The sequence below is a fragment of the Lampris incognitus genome, chromosome 12 (assembly GCF_029633865.1).
Source record: "Lampris incognitus isolate fLamInc1 chromosome 12, fLamInc1.hap2, whole genome shotgun sequence".
Classification (NCBI taxonomy): domain Eukaryota; kingdom Metazoa; phylum Chordata; class Actinopteri; order Lampriformes; family Lampridae; genus Lampris; species Lampris incognitus.
The window spans coordinates 33,377,210-33,391,261 of NC_079222.1; the positions used below are offsets into that span (position 1 = coordinate 33,377,210).

General features: G+C 46.1%; 1 protein-coding gene across 1 annotated transcript in view; it reads right to left on the reverse strand.

Annotated features, from left to right (window-relative positions):
• Positions 1–14,052, reverse strand: part of col5a1 (procollagen, type V, alpha 1) — a 103,800-nt gene that overhangs the window by 60,319 nt on the left and 29,429 nt on the right. Inside the window, exons 4-5 of the mRNA XM_056290506.1 lie at positions 10,636–10,849; positions 7,063–7,225 (exon numbers count right to left, since the gene is read on the reverse strand). Coding sequence (XP_056146481.1) covers positions 7,063–7,225; positions 10,636–10,849 — 377 coding nt within the window. The remainder of the gene's footprint in view (positions 1–7,062; positions 7,226–10,635; positions 10,850–14,052) is intronic.

Below are 14,052 nucleotides of genomic sequence, written 5' to 3' on the forward strand. Positions count from 1 at the left end.
AGGTCAGCTCGCTGCACTCAGGCCATAAATCAGCACATGAACACAGCTACTCACACACACACACAGTCACTGTTGTCGTCATCGAGCAGACCACAGGCAACAATGTGAGAATTGAATGAGAATTAAAACCTTTCCAGACACCAAGCAAATTTTCATCCACATGTACTTTCTCTCTCTGTGTTGACTGTAGCTTGTTCCTTGGTTTCACATCAGCTGCCAAGAGAAACAAGGCAGGTCCACCACCCCACTTATCCATTTGGAGACTACCATGCTTTCTCCCTCATCTTGTAACCTTTTTTGCCCCTGCACTACTATGAGATCCTTTCTGGGTCCTCTCCCTTCTCAGCACCATCCCGTTTAACATTTAATCCCACGTCCCTGAGGACTGTGAGTGGCTGGGCTCCCATTTCCCATCCTCCAGGTTGGTGGTAACCAGAGTGGCTTTACTCGTCTAACAGAGGTACTCTCTTCGAATGTTTGGGTTGGCCGCTCGCTGAAAGCTATAGAGAAAAGTGCTGAGGGTACACTTCATGGCTTGCTGATACAGTTAGGAAATAGCAGAGGGGTTAAGGGGCTGGAAGAAAAACATCTGACATGAGTTAGGGAAACTCTCTTGGTTATCCCTGGTGGAAACTCCATCTTCCCGCAGGCTATCAAAGTCCCATTTTATGAACTAAAATATTGTAGCGAATTCAGGGGGCAGCCGGGAAGCGAACCCAGGTCTCCTGCACCGTGGGGCGACTGCGCTAACCGGTCGACTAAAGGCTCCGACCCGTTAGCCAAGGGATAGCGAGTCTACGCATCCGTGGTCGTTATACCAACCCCCCCCCCGCCCTTTGGGAAGTGCGTACCCGTGCTTCAGCATATCAGTTCCTTCACACCTGCGCTTCCGATGGCCTCACGGTCTCGCCATCCCACTTCTGACACCAGTGTAGTGAATTCAGGGGGCAGCCGGGAACCGTCACAGCCAGGACGCGAACTCAGGTAGCCCGCACCACGGGCGACTGTGCTAACCAGTTGATTAAAGGGTCCGACCCGTTAGCCAACTGGCTAGTGAGTCTAGTCATTCATGCTCGTTACAATATATTGAGTTTTTTAGCATGCTCTAACAATGGAGCATGCCATGGTGCTCAACATAAAGTTGTATTTAGTAAAATCTATATGGTTCATTTCACATCATTCAGCTGGTAAAACATCCAGGAGGGGTTCATATGTATTCACTGGACGTTAGTTTTCAGTTTGAAGACGTTCATCCGGTTTTCATTCGGATGGCTTCTTCAGTTCTGATGCCAGGTGGACAAACCTCATTATTCATCTGATAAATCTGCCATAACTTCCCTGCCTCAGTTGTTCCCCTGACACGCCACCCTGGCCCGCTGCGGGGAAATGAGGTGGAAGGGGGGAAGGAGCGGTCACGGCCCGGGTCACCTCTCTGCCCCGGCTCTGGGAAAGTAGAAGTGGTCTGGGTGAGTGACGTCTCCTTCAGAGGGAGCCAAAAGAACGGGGGCTCGCATCATCTTCCAAAAAGAGGCGTAGCGCTACCGTGAGGACAAATAACGAGGTTCCCCACCTGGGGGCCTGTTTCAGAAAGCAGCTTTTACAAACTCCCAAGTTTAACACTGAACTCTGGGTTGACCAAATCAGAGTTTTTGGTTTCAGAACAGCTGATCTGAGTTAGCTAACACACACACACACAAACAAACACACACACAAAAGCCTACTGCCTGATGGAGATATTTAATTGGAACGGCAAAAAATAGTTTTTGAGGTACAAATTTCAATCTTCAGTGATTAAGACATGCACTTTACGTGTAAATAAGGTGTCAGAGTGCATAAAAAGCATCAAAATAGAGCTTGTTTATCAAAGAAACATTTCCAGGAAAAGACCCCCCCCCACAGCTGCCCGGGCTAAGCCCCGAGTGTCCTCAAATCCTAGAACCGCCCCTGCCCATAACTCACCTTACTTCAGCACACACCGTTTTCCATGACTCCCACTTACTACACAGTAAGTGGGAGTCATGGGAGTCATGGCTCCCCTCACAACAGTGTTTCTAAGGTTAGATATTTACTTTTTGCACTAATTCCATCTTTTCATTACTCTCATTCCTGCATTGACTTCAACCACTTTTTGCCTAAACCTTCTCGATTTCTCTTCTTCTTGCTCAGTAAATCCCCTCTCTCTTCTCTTCTCTTGTCCATTTCTGTGTGCCTGGGACAGCCTATCAGCAGATACCACGGAAACCTCTGGATGATGTCATGCGGCATGGGTGATGACTGTTTAAAGGCTGACATCAATGGAGAGTGAACTTCTCATTCTTTCCAGAGTCTAAACTCAGAAGAAGTTTGGCTCTCCTAGCCTCCCCTACTTCCACAGCTTCAACTCTCCACTTGAGCCCCCGTCTCCTTCCTAGCCCACGTTTCTGTTTCCCCCGTGGTGCCCTCCGTTATGCACCCCCTATACTGTACTTTTCCCCCACCGGTATTACTCACCGACGGTTGTTCTCGGACTGTCTGATGTGCTGGGTTCGTGTCATCGAGCAACAAATTGGAAATCGTGTATGCGCCCACATATGTTCATGCCCACGCACGTCCATACGCGGGCCTTAACAAAGAGCCTCTAGCACTGCCTTGGCCGTGGGTAGCGGGACCTTCTGCCAGAGACACACAAGACCTAGACATTACAGCATCACCACCACTTCTAAATCTCTCCCCTTCCTCCCGTCTGCTTCCCCATCCTCCCATTTTTATTGGGATTATCCCGTGTTTATTCCCGACGCTCACCTGTCCTGTTGGCCAGACAAGCCACAGCCATTCAGTCATTTTGCAAGTTGTTTATGTACCTCCCAGGGATGTCCTGGAAATGAAGGGGTAGTCTGCAGCACGCTGCCGAGCATCATGGACTAAGGTTTGTTTCATATTTACGAGAGTCTGAGATACAGTAAATAAAAGCAGAGGAGATGAATTATGTGAACATGTCTTGCAACATCACGTCTTGCAAAACGTAGCACGGTTAAGCGGGGTGTCTTTCCTCAGGCACACATAGCTACCGATATGTATATATATATAAAAAAAAGTAAGCGTCTGGGTAGTGTAGTGGTCTAAACCGTTGCCTACCAACACGGGGATCGCCGGTTCGAATCCCCGTGGTACCTCCGGCTTAGTCGGGCGTCCCTACAGACACGGCTGGCCGTGTCTGCGGGTGGGAAGCCGGATGTGGGTATGTGTCCCGGTCGCTGCACTAGCGCCTCCCCTGATCGGTTGGGGCGGCGCCTGTTCAGGGGGGAGGAGGAGGAACTGGGAGGAATAGCGCGATCCCCCCACGCGCTACGTCCCCCTGGTGAAACTCCTCACTGTCAGGTGAAAAGAAGCGGCCGGCGACTCCACGTGTATCGGAGGAGGCACGTGGTAGTCTGCAGCCCTCCCCGGATCAGCAGAGGGGGTGGAGCAGCGACCGGGACGGTGCAGAAGAGTGGGGTAATTGGCCAGGTACAATTGGGGGGGAAAGAGGGAAAAATCCCCCCCCCCCAAAAAAATGTAAATAAATGTGAGCCAACCCACATGTGATTTGTTATTTAAAAAAAAAACCAGATTCAAAAATTTAAATATAATGTGCAGATAGTAATTGGAAATTTGACTTGGGGTATATATATGTGGCGTTATTTTCTCCAGATACAAACCCATGGGTGGTTATGTGTGTGTGTGTGTGGGGGGGGGGGGATATATTTTAATGGTTTACTGTGCTTGTTTACAAGACATGACGTAAATCCTGCTCCCTGCATCGGTTTGCTGTTCCTCTCAATTTGCTCAATTCGGAAACAAATCCCGTCGTTTAAGCCGCCCGTCCTCTGCACCACACGCAAACGCTTAAAAAACCACCAGCCTAAACATAACGACACCGGGAGACGTAGTTAATAATTACTGATTCATATCTGAAATTGCAAGCAGTCCATCAGCCCACATTCAGCCAACCGCCTCCTCCGCTCCTGTGTTTATGTCAGGGCAAGATGTATTAATCCAGGAGATACTTTACTGATCCCCGTAGGGAAATATGCTCTGCACTTAACCCACCCTAGCTGTGTAGGGCAGCCTTCGTGCAGCACCCCGGGGGACCAACTCCAGTTCTTCTTGCCACTGCCTTGCTCAGGGGCACAGACAGGAGTATTAACCCTAACATGCACATTTGTCTGACGGTGGGGGAAACCGGAGCACCCGGAGAAAACCCACCACAGACACGGGGAGAACATGCAAACGCCGCACAGAGGACGACCCGGGATGACCCCCCCCCCCCCCCGAGGTTGGACAACCCCGGGGTTCGAACCCAGGACCTTCTCGCTGTGAGGCGACACCGCTAACCGCCGCAGCACTGTGCTGCCTTTTTTCTGTTCCCCCCAGTTCCCCCTCCCCCGAAGAGGCGCGCCGACCGACCAGAGGAGGAGCTAGTGCATCGACCAGGACACATCCGACCCGTACGACCGCATAGGAGCGTTTCCTAAATTAGCGCCGAGTGGAAAAAAAAAAAAAAACACAATTTGAGAACAACAGAATATGTAGTCAGCGCGTATTTGGGTTGTTTCGCCGTCTAGTACAGTAACTACGATTGCTATTGGCAACACGACCGCTAGAGGTCGCTTAACTTTAAAACTTCACTTTAGCTCGTGTACAAATGACCTACAGGGTTTTTCTTTTTTACTTTTTTTTTTTTTCTTTTCGGTGGGGGACGGTCTCACACATACCCACATCCGGCCTCCCACCCGCAGACACGGCCAATTGTGTCTGTGGGGACGCCCGAGCAAGCCGGAGGTAACGCGGGGAGATGTAGGCTATTATTCCTCCTCCGCACTGAATTATTCCTTTATGAGCTGCTTTCTTAAAAGTCTTCTTTATCACGCTGGGAAATCTCTGCCCATGTCTGACCGACCGAGGAGAGAAACCGGCTGCACAATCGCTCCCGCGCTGTATTAGTTCCCCAATACATAATCACGTTGTGTGTCTCTCTGTAATTTCTCACTTCCTGTCTGCCTTGTACAGCACCTAAATGTGTTTTTGTATCCCCTTCTAAGTATTGCTTTTCAGTAATAACATCAACTGGAAATTTGCAGCCCTCTCAACTGTGTCTAACTGCCTCTGCCACCGAAATCATTCATGGTTTTTTTCCTCTTTTTTTTTTCACGCGCACATCTCGCTCGTAACGGCCCTTTGGCAAAAGCCGGCGAGCAGTAAGACTAAACGATGGAGGGAGAAGGGAGAGAGCTGCCCGAGTATAATTTGGAAACTATGCGGCTTATTTTCCATTTTGTGCGAGCACTATGGCCTGTCCTGTCTCCAAAGTGGCAGACGCACAGCAGGAGAACATCTCATCATCAAACATCCCACAAAGACCGTCGTTTTATTCCCACGGTGATGCGGTTGGTAGCCTAGTTCTTCGAGACAGAAATACCTGCATGTGTTGTGATTTGCTCCTCGATCGTTTGACCGGTTTACACGGTTGAAGGCCTCGATAAGGATGTGACCGAAAACCTCACCAGGCAAATAACGTTACCCTCTTATGACGTCACCCAGGAAGTCAGGGAATGTAGTACTTGTGACCATTAGAGGCACAGTGGGGGGGGGGGGCTGCTACAATATACACACACACACACACACACACACACACACACACACACAAATACAAACACAAACACACCCACACAAATTCAAACATACACACAAACACACACAAAATCACACACACACACAAACACAAATTCAAACACACACACAAATTAAAACACACACACAAACACACAAATTCACACATGCACAAACACACACACACACACACACACACACACACACACACACACACACACACACACACGACTGGGAAAATGTGTTCCTCATCAAAGGTTCAAGTGAACAATTTTACCAAAGGTTCAGCAATACCCAACTGTTTCTCCCTGTCCTTCCTCGTCCATCAACTATAAGAAACTCTGCTATGGGGAACACCATAAGCAGTATGTTTTTACCACAACAGAGGTGTAGGTAATCAGTTTTACCACAACAGAGGTGCAGGTAATCAGTTTTACCACAACAGAGGTGTAGGTAATCATTGTCAGGAGTAAGATGTATAGATGAGGATTAAGTGAAGAACGTTTTTGTTTGTTTTCTATGCCTTCATGTATCGATTCTTGCCGTGGCTTGGCATTCCCACTTTTTGGGAGTTGAGGGCAGTGATGTCATAACTCTACCACATTGTCTGCCCCCGCCGAGAAACAGGGAGGTCAAAGGTAATCTGGCTCGGCATCAGTCACAACAGTCAGCCTCTATTACTAATTATTACTGAGGGCCCGAGCCTCGCAGACTAATCCCCCTTTATACAAACACCGCTCTGACAGGACAAAGACAACACTATTCCTTAATTCCTTATGCCTGCTTGTCCCTATCTGTGCATGTGCACATGCATATGCACGTGTGCATGCATTTGCATATGCATGTGTGTTTGTGTGCATGTGCATGTGTGTGTGTACATGTGCATGTGCATGTACATGTGTATGTGCATGTGCACGTGTGTAGTGTATATAATATAACCTTCAGATGTTGCACACAAAAGAAGCAAAAGCAGCCGGCCTGCAGTAGCTTGATTTTAGGTGACTACGGAACCACGCCATCAAAACTTTGATTTCTGTGCTAATTACCGGGTAGCATCAATCAATCTTTCATCTCGTGCTGCAAAGCTTTGCTCAAGGGTCGAGAAAGGGAGCAGAAATTAGGGCCAAATTCTTCATTCCCATAATGAAACCTGTTGACACTTGTCAGGCACCTCCCTCCGTAAACCAAAACATGCTAGCGCATCCAGAAAAGGAGAAAGGTCTACTTAGGGGTAAAGAAAGTAGAGAGTTTATAAAAATTGTTTGCAGCTCTTTGAGCCAACAAGTTGGGACTTATACCGAAATAACAGCGAGAGCAGCACGACCAGCTAACTCAACAACCAAGTTCAATCAACAGCAAAATTTGCAAAAAAAATCTATACAACTGAGTTTGTTTTTTTTAAATATCTGTTAAAATGGGAATGACAACACCTACCTCAAAAACCTCTTCATCAAGTATTCTAGTTCCAAACACAACAATTCCTCTGGTGTCGATGATGGGATGGTGGGATCGGAGTAACCTCAGGTTGGTCTTCTTTTTACAGTCCAGAATGAGGGTGATTGTCTGCTTGTGCACACTGATAGCCACTCGATGCCACCTGCAAGTGGAGGTCAGCTTAGTTCACATAAACTCCATTACATACTAGGATCCTACACATTACTTATAAAATTAGCTCCATTTGAGATTAGCTTAACCTTGAAATTCAATATATCTTCTCTTATTTTCATTTAACTAGATTAGTATCATGTCATGTTGATGGAGACAAGATTTATTTACACTTTAATGTACAGCATTGCATACACAATACAAGTGATGCCACTGATGAGCAGGTGCAGAGGGGAGCCATGTTTAAAGGTACACCAGGCTCAGGTGGAGTTAGAGCGCCGACATATATCATCACCCGGAGATGCAATAACGGTCACCTCATCAAAGATTTACACTCGTCGCATTACACAGGAAGATGCATGAATAAAAACAGTCATTGTCTGATATTAACGCATGGACTGAAGCTGTCTGAAACTGACAAGATTGAATTGGTGATGTACACTTGTCAGTAGGCCACCAAAGTGTACTGCAAATGTTCCACCCAAACAGAGGATTCCTGATCCATTGCCTTGCCAGGGTAATGGGAAAATGACTAGGGGTATAAAATCATTGCTTTGATTGACATCTGACGCCAACAGTGACTATTTTGCTTAAAGAGCCCATATTGTGCTATTTCCCAGTTTAATATATTACTTTTTGTGGCCTATTTGCAAACATTTGAATGTTTTATTTTTTTATTGTCCAAGAGCACCCAGTTACAGCTGTACAAGCTGTGTGTGCAGCACCTCATGCTCACTTAGCCCAAGTATGCCTGGCTGCAGCCTGCAGCACAGGGCGGGGTTCAACGTCGAACGTTGAATCCCACCCATGGTTTGATTTGATTGGTTTGACTGTGGAATCTGGGTGGGGTTAAACATCGATTTCATTGGTTTGGACTTGGGCTTCAGGTGGGGGTGGGGGGTTAAACAGGGTTTGGGTTAGGGTTAGGGTTAGGGATGGGTCAGTCTGAAGATTGAAAATGTCTCCTGCTTTGAAATATTGACCTCTGACCTTGACCTCGGCACACGGTGAAAGGCTTGTCATTCATCAACAGAAGGCGCTACAGACATGGGGTGAACTGTTGCAGAGAGCTCTTGACTTCAGCTATGTGTGACTATAACCCATATGGGTATGGTCACCAAGTAGGGGCACTGTCAAATATGGTAAAAATTAATTTTCACCCATTAGATATTTAAAATCTGATCAAATGTGTTCCCCATCCCCTTAAACCCCTCAATGTACTCTCGGCTCAGTATTTACAACTTTCGAGTCTAGGAAATGCACAAATATTTAAAAACGCCACAATTCCCTTGAGCCGCGCCATGCAGCTATACACAAATCAGCACAGAGCTGTAGTTCTTCCAGTGTGCAAGATAGCGTTATAAATAGGCTCGTGGAAAAACATATATACAGAATACATCAAATATTTACTGCAGACAAAACATGAATTACTAGGGGGTTGATTTGAAAAAATAAAGCATACAGATGTTTATTTACTTGGGACATTTTAGCAAGTATTGTAAAAACACGTTTTGGGGTTGTGTTCAATGTCGGGAAAGTTGCATTCTAATAATGCTCCGGCGAGATCTGAAAGAGCTCTCGTTTGTGGCAAATCGTGGGATCCAACACGGAAATAAAGAGCCATTTGCTAAGCATAATCCCCACAGAAACAACGTACATGTTATGGGTGTCGTCGTTCCCACGCTTTTAAACTAACATACACGTGTTTTACATAAAAATGTTCAGCGTTTCCGGCTGAACCGGATGGTACCAGCATCGAAGCAATCTGACCTCTACCGTTGACGGTACGACCCTCGGTGTACTTCCTGTCAGGCGATACCTATACGGTAGAGGCGCGTTATTATGAAACCCACTGCTTTTCTGGGCACTCTGCCTCTGATTGGTCAGTACTCGTACCCGTTTTCCGCGAACTCTGCCTCTGATTGGCTAGTACACGTCGCCTCCGTTGGTTAAGGTTAGGGTTAGGGATAGGGTTAGCCAATCAGAGATAGAGTAGGGGCGGTTCTTCCTAGTCTTACCCAGAAAAGCAGTGGGATCCATAATAACGCGGTAGAGGCTAGTTCCCATCGACGCAGAGAACGGAAATGGAGTAGAGAACGGCAACTGAGCATGCGCGAAATGCCTCTACCACGCCTCCACACGCCCCCCGCGTAGCATCAAGGCGCTAGGATTCTAGGAAGACCCACCCCTACTCTGCGTCTGATTAGCTAACTTTAACCCTAACCCCGCCCTAACCCTAACCTTAACCTACCCAAACAACGGAGGCAACGAGTACCTGCGCATGCTCAGTTGACCGTTCTCTGCATCGACGGGAACTAGCCTCTACCGTACCGATACCTTTGAGAGGCACCGGTCCACCTAGCTTGGTTTGAGGGCGGGCTAAACTAGCTAGTAGGCGGGCACTATGAAATGCTGTTACATGACTAGTGACGTAGGTCAGTAACGGAAGAAAAAGCGGGACTACAAACGAGGCGTTTCAGGCAGTTAAGGAGCGGTGTTTCTGTCGGATCGGAGTGAATGTGTGATAATGTGTTCTTTATGAAAATGTGTAGTTTCACCGGATTCGGGCGTTGGATGTCGTCATTTCAGTTATCACTACTTAATCTGTGTATGTCTGAACTCATCAACTTGAGAACCCTAGGGGTCAACTGTACCCCCTTAAGGTGTGGGGTGGTACTGCAGGTAAGTATAATAGGAACAGGTAGTCGGTATACCACAGAATGACTCCCCCTGGCATGGATTCTGGGTTTTGTAACGCCGCAGACGTTTTACATGTACCCCCCCCCCCAGCTATATAACACACTTAACGAAAGGGGAAAACTCCCAAAACATCATATAGACACTTTGAGAAATATGGATTTGATGTGGACTTCTGTATTTGCTAAGGTGGGTGTGAACAAATGTTGAAACCAAAATGGAAAATATCGCGAGCAATTATTAGCTCGGCATTTCAGCATTTGATGTCGTGACTGGGCTTTGAGTGAAATGACATCTTTGTGATGCACATCTGCAGTTAATTTGTTAGCAAATATATATATATATATATATATATATATATATATATATATATATATATATATATTGAATTAGATTATGTTGATACAATTTATAAAGAATTCACCCTATGGTAATTCTTGTGTCTCAGTTTCACATGTTCAAAGAATGAAACTATTCATAAATGGGAAACAAAATTCCTATTCATGTTCGCTATAGATCCAGAGGTATTCCAAAACCAATGAAATAATGACAACACTTCAGAGGTCTAGTTTTGACTGTAGATGTGCGACTACAGTAATGCACAACTGAATGAGGAGACTGAAGTACATCAATTGATCCAACTATTTTTTCTTTTCTTTTCTTTTTCTTTTTTTTTTTTGCAGAGCAAGCAAGAGTTGCACTTACTTTCCATCAGCCAGGTTGACTCCTCTGAAGAGGGGGTAGTCCTCGGGACTGGGTTTGCCTGTGTGGTCCTCATACAGGAAGACAGGGGAGCGACCCACCTCCAGTCCAAGTTGCTGGATACCCTGCTCGTTGTACACAGACAACAGGAAGGATTGGCTCCCCTTCTTGGGCTTCACTGTGGCCAAGATGGAAAAGTCCTCTGGAAATGCATCACCTGGCGTATGGATATGGGAATTTGAGAGAGACAAAGCATTACTATTCGTCACTTTGTGGTCACATTCAAAACCGTAGCCAGTCTACTACATATTGTTAGTGAATGGGTAGATAAAAATTTTATGAGCTACAACTTACTAAAACCAAATTAGATAAGGACACAGATAAGGAAAGGAATATCTGAAGTGAAACTGGTACTTCTGTCTCAGATAAAAGGGGGACTAATAGATGTGAAAGGGAAGGGTAGACAGCAGAGCAGATTTTGCCAGAGACAAAAAAAATGAGAGAGGGAGAGAAAAGGAGATGGAAAGTAGAGTATTAAAGTGCAGCACAAGAAGAAGAAAAAAAAAGGTAATGACATGAGCATGTGATCCTGGGAGACTTTATAGAATGATTCTCCAAACCTCTTTCTTTTCCACTTTCTGCCTCTGTCAGAGCAGATTTATCTAACAGACACTGACAGACACCAGCAGGGAGAAAGGGAAGAGAAAAAAAAGGAGGCCAGAGTGGTTTTTTTTTTTGGAGGAGGAGTGTTAAAAGGAATGAAAAGGCATACTAAAATAGTATTTAGACAAAAACAATTTCACTCAAGGTCTAGTGACTGAGTTATCCAAAGGAAATGTCTGCCTCCAACTACATGATTTCACTGTTCAGTATGAACTTCTTCCACCATTTTGTTGGAGACGGCCACATCTGCCAAACAGATGTCACAAGAGCAAGACCTTTGGGGGATTCACAGGACCCTAGCAAGGGGGCAGGCTTTGCAAACCATCCAAGATGACTCTGACCTGTATATATACAGGTCAGAGTTAAAGGGAAAGTTCACCCCAAAGTAAATGTTTTTCCTCTTACCTGTAGTGCTATTTATCCGTCTGGTCCATTTTGGTGTGGGGTTGCCGGCTTTTGGAGGTATCGGATGTAGAGACGCCCGCCTTCTCTTGAATACAGTGGAACTGGATGGCACTCGACGAGTCTTGCTCAAGGCGCCAAAAAAACACATTTGAAAAATCTCAAGAGCAATGTCTCTTTCCAGAAAAGCGTGACCCGGTTACCCAAGATAATCCACAGACCTTGTTGTGAGCAGTTTCGCGTAGGTGTAGTTCGGCCTGAGAAAATAGTTCCTGCATGAAACTGCTCACAACAAGGTCTGTGGATTATCTTGAGTAGTCAGGTCTGGAAAGAGACATTGCTGTTGAGTGTTTCAAATGTGTTTTTTTTGGGGGTGCTTTGAGCAACACAAGCAGAGCACCATTCAGTTCCATGGTATTCAAGAGAAGGCAGACGTCTCTCAGCCTGATATCTCCAAAACTCGGCAACTCTCCAAAACTCGGCAACGCTCACCAAAACAGTCTGGATTGATAAAGAGCACTGCGAGTAAGAGGAAAAACATGTAGTTTTGATTTTGGAGTGAGCGGCCCCTTTTAACTTACACAAGGAGAACAGAACTTGTGGCTTTTCCAGTTTAAGCGAGAAGAGAAAAGGCAAGTCAAAGGTATACACGGCTAGAAATGTCCCCGTGTGGATCCAAGTAAAATAATTTCAGCTTCCCCAGATAAAGGAAGGAAGTACATTTGGTTGCAATGCCTTTTTTCAGCTCCTTCTGCAGCTATCAAGTCCCTAGTCCACTACCGACCCAATCAGGCTAAGTGTCATGGAAATGTTGCGTCAGGATGTGTCGATGGTGTCGGTTGCCAATCAGCAGCTGTGGAGAACGTCATTATGGAAAAGAAGGATAAGGGTCTATAGTCTGATGTTGGGCTCATACAGGCACTGGGGATGTGAAGAAAATAAAGTCAGGGAGGAAAGTGGGGGGGGGGGGGGATGGAGGGAAATAGGGTGAAGCAGCTTTAGTCCCTGGCTACAAAATGTGGTTTTCATATCATCATCCGTTCTGAGTTTCTCCTCCTCTTTTCGCTGAGCGTAGGTTTACATCTGAGTGTCCGTCTGTTTGCCGCCCCGCACATTTCTATTTTATATCTTTCCTTCATTAATGCCAGGCGTCTAATCACATCATGTGGAGAGCACATGCCTTGGCTGTGTGCTCCCCGAAGAATTGAGCTTGGCACCGAATGAGAAGCATAGCTTCGACTGGAAGATGGTCGAGGAGAACAATGTAAGGCAGAGGGAAGAGAGCTCGAGAGGAAGAAGAATAAGAGAGTGAGAAACCAAAAAAAAAAAAAGAAAAGAAAAACAAGGAGAAAAATACTTCAGAAAACCTTAATTGTGAAGGTCATCACAGGGCATGGATGTGTAAAAAAAAAAAAAAATTGGTCAGAAGAATGTTACCCAATTAGAGAGTGACATGGAAAGGAGATTAGCAGCTTAAAATAAACAGATATTATAAAGATTTAATGGCTAATTGGGGAAGATCTGATGCAAAATCCATGCTCATTTTCCACAATTTTGATGGGGGGGGGGGGTTTTTTCCGACAAGGCGAAAGTTAGTCAATGAGTCTCGCCTTGCATTACTGAGCTAAGTAAGGGCAAGGCAAACGCTGTATAAGGAGTTGGTCTCTAGATCCGTCTCTTTATCAGCCATGTCTGGCCGGAGACACCGAGCACGTACTGGATAAGAGGAGGCTCAGAAAATAAGAGGTGGGAGTGGAGGAGGAGAGGAATGTGTGTGCCATAACATCCGAATTCAAATGACTATTTCTCAGCCATTTTTTTTTTTAGGGGGGTGGGCTGGGAGGGGTGTATTTCTCAATAATTGAACATTTTACAGAGAACTACCCCACTGTAGGTTTTCAGAGCTTTGGGTGGTTGATGGGGGCGTTCGTTGTGTACATATTTCAGTGTGGGACTCTCTACGAGGACTAGATTAGTGACCGTGAGTAGAAGGGGTGGAAGGATGAGATTTCCAAAGAAAAAGTTGTGCAAGAGAGAGAGGGGGGAAAAAAAATTAACTTTTTTCTAGTGCTGGTAGTGTCTGTTCCTCCTCACGCTCCCCTCAGGAACACATAGTAAGGTGGGAGGAGGTGGCTCCGCGGGGGCTCATGTTTCCAAGGAATGTGTCCTTCAAAACACTATTCTTGGTGACCAGATGAGAGCTATACCTCATTCAGACTGGGGTAAATAGTGTGTGTGTGTGTGTGTGTGTGCATGCCCGTAAGAGAGAGAGAGAGAGAGAGAGGGAGGGAGGGAGGGAGGGAGGGAGGGAGGGAGAAAGCGAGACAAAGAGATAAAGAGAGAAGAGAGAAAAAC